The following is a 6,000-nucleotide window of genomic DNA, read 5'->3' as shown; positions in this document are numbered from 1 at the left end:
GGAGAGGGCAGAATGATGAAAATAGGAAGTAGCTAGATGATGATGAAAGTGGGAAATAGGTGGATGGTGATAGAAATGTGGAATAGGTGGATGATGATAAAAATGGGGAGTAGATGGATGGTAGAAATGGGAATACGGAAATAAAAATAGATGGATGATATTCTATTTGGTGGAAAATATACAGATTGACCAAGGGGTTCTGTAAGTGAAGTTGAAATTTTGTCATACGAGTAAAAAAATGAGTCATATGAACTTGAAGGAAGGAGGAGAGGTAGACCAAGGAAGGAGAGATAAGGAAATGGTTTGAGGAAAGAGTTGTAGACCAAGGGAAAAACAGAGGAAGGAAATGGTGTACAGCAGTGAAGTAGTTATAAGCGGGAGAGGGAGACCAAGGAAGAAAGATGACATGATGGGTTTAGGGCACGAGAGAGAGAGAGAGAGAGAGAGAGAGAGAGAATGTGTTTGTGTATGTATGTATGTTGTTTGCGTGCGTGTGCGTGTGATAAGAAACCGTTGTCATTAGGTCACATTTTCACCCTATTCTAGAGCGATAATGTATTCAAGTTAGGGGCGCGAAAAACTCAGCACTGGATTCTTCAGCTTTTTAGTGAGCAAGCGAGGGTGTCGGAGAGAGATAAGGGCAGATAAGGGGTGAGTGGTGGGGAGAGAGAAGGAGAGGAGAGGGAAGGAGATTTAGGGTTGGGAGAAGTGAGGAAGGAAGAGTGGGGGAGGGAGAAGTAAGGGAGTGAGAGGTGAGGGAGAAAGGGGTAAAGGAGGGGGAGGTGAGGGACAGAAAAGTAACAGAGGGAGAGGTGAGGAAGGAACAGGTGAGTGTGGCAGAGGTTGGGTGGGAGGTAACAAACAGACAGACGCAGACGCAAACAGACACACTCAAGTTTTAGGGAAGGATGAAGGAATGAGAGAGAGAGAGAGACAGAGACAGAGACAGACAGAGAGCATTAAATTCTGTAATCTCTCTCTCTCTCTCTCTCTCTCTCTCTCTCTCTCTCTCTCTCTCTCTCTCTCTCTCTCTCTCTCTCTCTCTCTCAAAAAGGTTACCCCGCACAAATAAATTACTTCCACTCTGTTTCAGCCACTCCAGCCTCCGCGCCTCACGCCCACACGCGAGAAATTAATGTCGGCTCATGTTTTCGAGATTTTAAAATGTTTACACGTCAGACGCGATAATGGTTCGATTTTTCTTGGCTAATCGAGTCCTGAGAATAGACTAGTTCGTAATTGGACTACGCTTTTGAGTTCGATACTATTATGAGAATGGATATGCTTGCAAATAATGTAGCTCTTTACGAGAAGTGAATGTCTGCTTATGTTATCGAGATTTTTAATGCTTACACGTCGACGGTGGTAATAATTCTAGTTTTCTTAGCAAATCAGGTTCTGGGCAAGTCGAGTTCTTAATTGGTTTGCCCTTTTAAGTCCGTTGTATTAATGGAACTGATATATTTTCAAATGTTTTAGCCCTGTGTAACCCGGATACCGCACATAAACACCACCAAACACCCTAATGAAAACTTAAACCTGTTTGGATTAGTTTTATCTTCCTCGTAAACCCATTGGCTGAATATAACCGTGTGGTCTTAAGAGGAATACAATAGAAAGTTCTTCAATCCTGCAAGGCGATGTTTTGTGTTCCATCAGACAGTTTAAAAATAAATAAATAAGGGGGGGGGGAGGTTGGAGGGATCCTTGATGGTGTAGAAAATGAAATCTGTCTAACCCCCTCCAGTTCGAAAAGTCTCTCATAAGCTTATAAAATCTTTTGGCAGTGGTAAAAATAATGCATCACTGGACTGAAGCTGTAACGTAGTTCGAGAAAATTTTAACCATTAACTTAACCTTTTTGCTGGTGGTTGGTGGCTGCGACCATCATTCTCTCAACGTTTTGTAATACTGCCTACCTCTGGCCACATACTTTATCGTACCGTATTTTTCTAATCACCTTCCTGGCCATCTCCGCCCCTCCCGGCCACGGCTGTCCCTGACGCTCATATAAGACGGGAAAATCCAATCCGGCTCCCCACGACGCTCCAGCCTGGCATCAGGGGCGCCTGTAATTACGCTTTCTTTCATGGGCGGGTAATTGGGCGTCCTGCTACTGAGGGAGGCACGCGGACCACGCCTGCGCATTCCCTTAATATACAATTTTCTGCTCACCGGCGTTTTTCGGCGCCATTAATTCTTTTGAAACTCGGGTTCAATTTCTACGTTCTTTTAAGTGGCATGGGTGTTTGATGTTTTTCTTAACATCCCATCATTATATAACAATTTCTGCTCCATTATTCCTGTTTTTTTTTTGTATTAGTTTTCATTTTCTTTTAAGTAGCAGGATGTTTTTGCTTTTATATTACTAACAAAGCTAGTTATTTTTGTTCTTTATTAACGAGGCTGTAGACTACACTGTGACGTCTTTGGTCGTAATATGTACTCCATTGCTAACCAGTATTATCGACTTGTTTATTATTATTATTATTATTATTATTACTATCATTATTATTAGGCCTCTTAATATGTAAGTTTAAGGATTTCTATTCGTTTTCTATAAGTAACTGGGATTTTATTATTTCCAAAACTGAAGGTTATATCATGCCATCTGTCGTTTTATAGTTATCTGTCCACCAGCATTCTCAACGCCATGAATTCTTTGACACATGCTGTTTTATTTTTAGATTCCTTCAGTAATTGGGTTTCATTACGTTTGATTGGGTGTTCTTACTAACGGAATTGTTGTCTGTGTAATTTTCTTTTCCTAATATAGTTTCCCCCCCTTTTTTGTTACCATTATTTTGATTTTATTTTTTGCGTATACTGTTTTATCATTCAACCCTCTCATGGTCAGAACACCTCTAGTATTCAGTTCCATCCAGCGCCTAACCATTATATTCTGCTGAGGGTGTTAATGCTGTCACCATTAAATTAACTTTTATGGTTGGGTATAAGAGGGGAGTGCGATGCGCGTAACTTCATTTTTCGTACTCTCTCTCTCTCTCTCTCTCTCTCTCTCTCTCTCTCAGAAAGAAAGAAAGAAAAAAAAAAAATCCTCGAATAACCGACTGCGATTCGTTTCACTTCCTCGGGTAAGAGGGGGGAATGCGATCCGTTTCTCATTTTACATCTCTTTTCTTCATTTTTCGTACACCGGAATTTTTCACGCTCAGATTACAGCAAGTCTCACGAACCCGTAGGAGCGCCTTTCACCTCCACCGCCTCTTTGATATTACGTGCTTTTATCAACTTTCTCTCTCTCTCTCTCTCTCTCTCTCTCTCTGTATAAAAGGAAAAAAAAATATTAGATTGGAGGAAAATTACTGTTGTTGTGTAATAGTCTTCCAGAAAAGAATGTAAGGCCGAAGGTGATTTATTATTAGTAAATGGAAAACGTTAGATCGAAGAAGAATTACTATTTAATAACTAGAAAACGTGAGGTTGAAGGAGATCTTTTTGTACAGTGATGGAGTAGAGAAAAAAGGTCGAATTTAAGTTATTTTTTTTTAATTCCATCAAAAACGAAAATGTCTAGTGGTCCATGGATGTCTTTTAGGGTGACTGACAGGCGCTACGCACAGGTTGAAGTCAACAGGAAGCACCAGCAGAATTTTCCCAGTCAAGTCCACCATTACAGTATTGTAAGCCAGTCATCTACCCTCACAGTATGTTCTGGTCAACGATGAACTAGTCTCTGACCCTGCTGGTACCGTTTTATCACCAAACATTTTTTTTTTTTTTCCTCGACGCAAAAATAGTATCGAAAAATGGATGGTTGACATCAAGCGCGCGCGCGCACGCACGCGCGCGCACACACACACACACACACACACACACACACACACACACACACACACACACACACACACACACACACACACACACACACACACACACACACACACACACACACACACACACACACACACACCATGGTCCTGTAGTGGTACCAGAAGGCGTGTTTTATGACGTGCTGGTGTGTTGGCAGTAGAATGGTGAACTAATTTTTATCAGATCAGACCCAACACTCCCTCCACCAATGTTTGCAATGTTCACCTGTCCCTCACCTGGGTATGCGGCCAGTGCATGTATATGGCTCGGGGAAGATGGTCACCCCTGCCCTGCATAGTCTCGGGTCACCTTTGGGCGAAGTATAGCACACTTTAGCCCACTAAAAAGGTCGCAGGTTGGTAGTACCGTCGTCCCGGAAGATACTACCATGGGAGTGACGTGATGCTAAGGTCAGATTGCTGGCATTTCACAATACTTCCAGGCGGGGAACTCAACCACATTTACCAAGTAGTCAAAGTTTGGGCTGAGACTACATAATTACACAGCTTATCCTCTCTGTGTCTATGCCTCCGCTATTTTACCAGCACCTCGCCATGTGGAAGGACCTTGTTCCGACCCTGACGAGGGCTGCCTGCTACAGGAAGGCGGCTGCTTGCCTGTGGTCGGTGGGTCTTCTCGCCCAGACAGACCGCGGTAGAACAAGAACAGCAACCTGTCCCTCACACTTAATTTCAACGTAGTGTCTGCAGTCTTACACTGAACCCCTTCCACCCAAGTTTGTTTGCCTATTGTTACTTCCATCAGACGAGAGAGGATTTCTAGTGGTGAAGAGATTGCGTAATGCTCTCCGTATATCTAACCCCTCCAGTTCTGGATGTGTCCCAGGCTGAATAAAATCGTCCGGAAATGGCAAAAACTGACTAAAAAATAAACCATCGGATTGAAAAGGTGAATATTCTTCCTTTACTAAATTTGGCGCTTTCCTTGTAAGTCATACATTATAGTATCGTGGATAGTACTTAACTGTGAGAACAGGAGGTGGATTGTCCGATAGGACAGACCTTTGAATAGTCCTTTTATGACGGTGATGATGATGTTGAATATTTCACCCCGTTGTGTATTGGATGTGTTGGTGTCAGATGTGTACACATCTGTCATTGTGTGTCAAGTGAGTTGGAGGTGTGTTCCAGGTGTTTACAGTATTATCATTCTATGTCAGATGTGTCTCAGGTGTGTACAGTACTCTCATTCTGTCAGGTATTTCACAAGTGTATACGATTCTCTTTCTCTGCCATGTGTGTACATGTGTCTCTGGTGTTTCAGGTGTGTGGGGTGAGTGCGGGCTGGACGAATGCACCAACGCCTACCTTGCGGGGCAGGAGAGTGGCATTAAAGAGGGTCCCACTCCTGCCTTCTGCTCCCTGGCCCAGCGCTACGCCTCTTGCACCGCGCCCCTCGAGAGGTCCTGTAGGGGGGAGATCGGCTACCACACAACCGTACAGTGGCTTAGCAATCTCCTGGAGCGATACAACTGCACCAAAATCCTAGAACAGTACCCGCAAGCTCTCCCGGAGAACCCACGCCCAGCCGCACCCACCAAGAACACGTGTGTGTATGAGGGGAGTTCGAAGCCTGCTCATTGTGGGTTATTTGGCGACCCCCATCTGAAGACCTTCACAGGAGAGTATATGACGTGTGGGGTGGGGGGCGCCTGGCCACTGCTAAATACGCCCCACCTCGCCATTCAGGTGACCAACAAGAAAGTCAGTGAAGCCACTGATGCCACAGCCACTACCAAGGTTAGTTGTGTGGTTAGTGTGGTAGTTGTGAAAAAAAATTGGAGTGGTAGTAAGTGGTGGTAGCAGTAGTAGTAGTAGTGGTAAAAACTTCATTATTGTTTGAGTTGACCTTTCCCCTGTAATCATGACCCTAGACTTTTGTTTTCAAAATTGAATCCATTCATCCTTGGCGGATCCTCAACCCCTCCAGCAAGTTTGCTCCAAATCAAATTAGAACTGAGTTTTACGTCAAACCTTTGGCCTTGCTACGTGACCCTGACCTTTGAGTGGGTGTTCTTAATCCGGAATTTACCTTGCAATCAACATAACAACCAATTTTGGTCTAAAGTGGGTAAAAAAAAATAATATGACCTTGCTTTGTGACCGTGACTTTTGATTTTTTTTTTATTCAAAAAACTTTAGGTAA

The 6,000-nt window shown here is 43.5% G+C and overlaps 1 protein-coding gene across 1 annotated transcript in view; it reads left to right on the top strand.

Moving 5' to 3' along the window:
* Nucleotides 1–3,530: 3,530 nt before the first annotated feature.
* Nucleotides 3,531–6,000, top strand: part of LOC145410679 (repulsive guidance molecule B-like) — a 47,231-nt gene continuing 44,761 nt past the window's right edge. Inside the window, exons 1-3 of the mRNA XM_080280792.1 lie at nt 3,531–3,668; nt 4,380–4,488; nt 5,119–5,594. Coding sequence (XP_080136918.1) covers nt 3,531–3,668; nt 4,380–4,488; nt 5,119–5,594 — 723 coding nt within the window. The remainder of the gene's footprint in view (nt 3,669–4,379; nt 4,489–5,118; nt 5,595–6,000) is intronic.

Source organism: Coenobita brevimanus, chromosome 86, assembly GCF_032717465.1.
Source record: "Coenobita brevimanus isolate Jiangsu-jjx chromosome 86, ASM3271746v2, whole genome shotgun sequence".
In the NCBI taxonomy this organism is placed as follows: Eukaryota; Metazoa; Arthropoda; class Malacostraca; order Decapoda; family Coenobitidae; genus Coenobita; species Coenobita brevimanus.
Note: the sequence above shows the minus strand (reverse complement) of the source record. Positions and strands in the feature narration are given on the sequence as shown.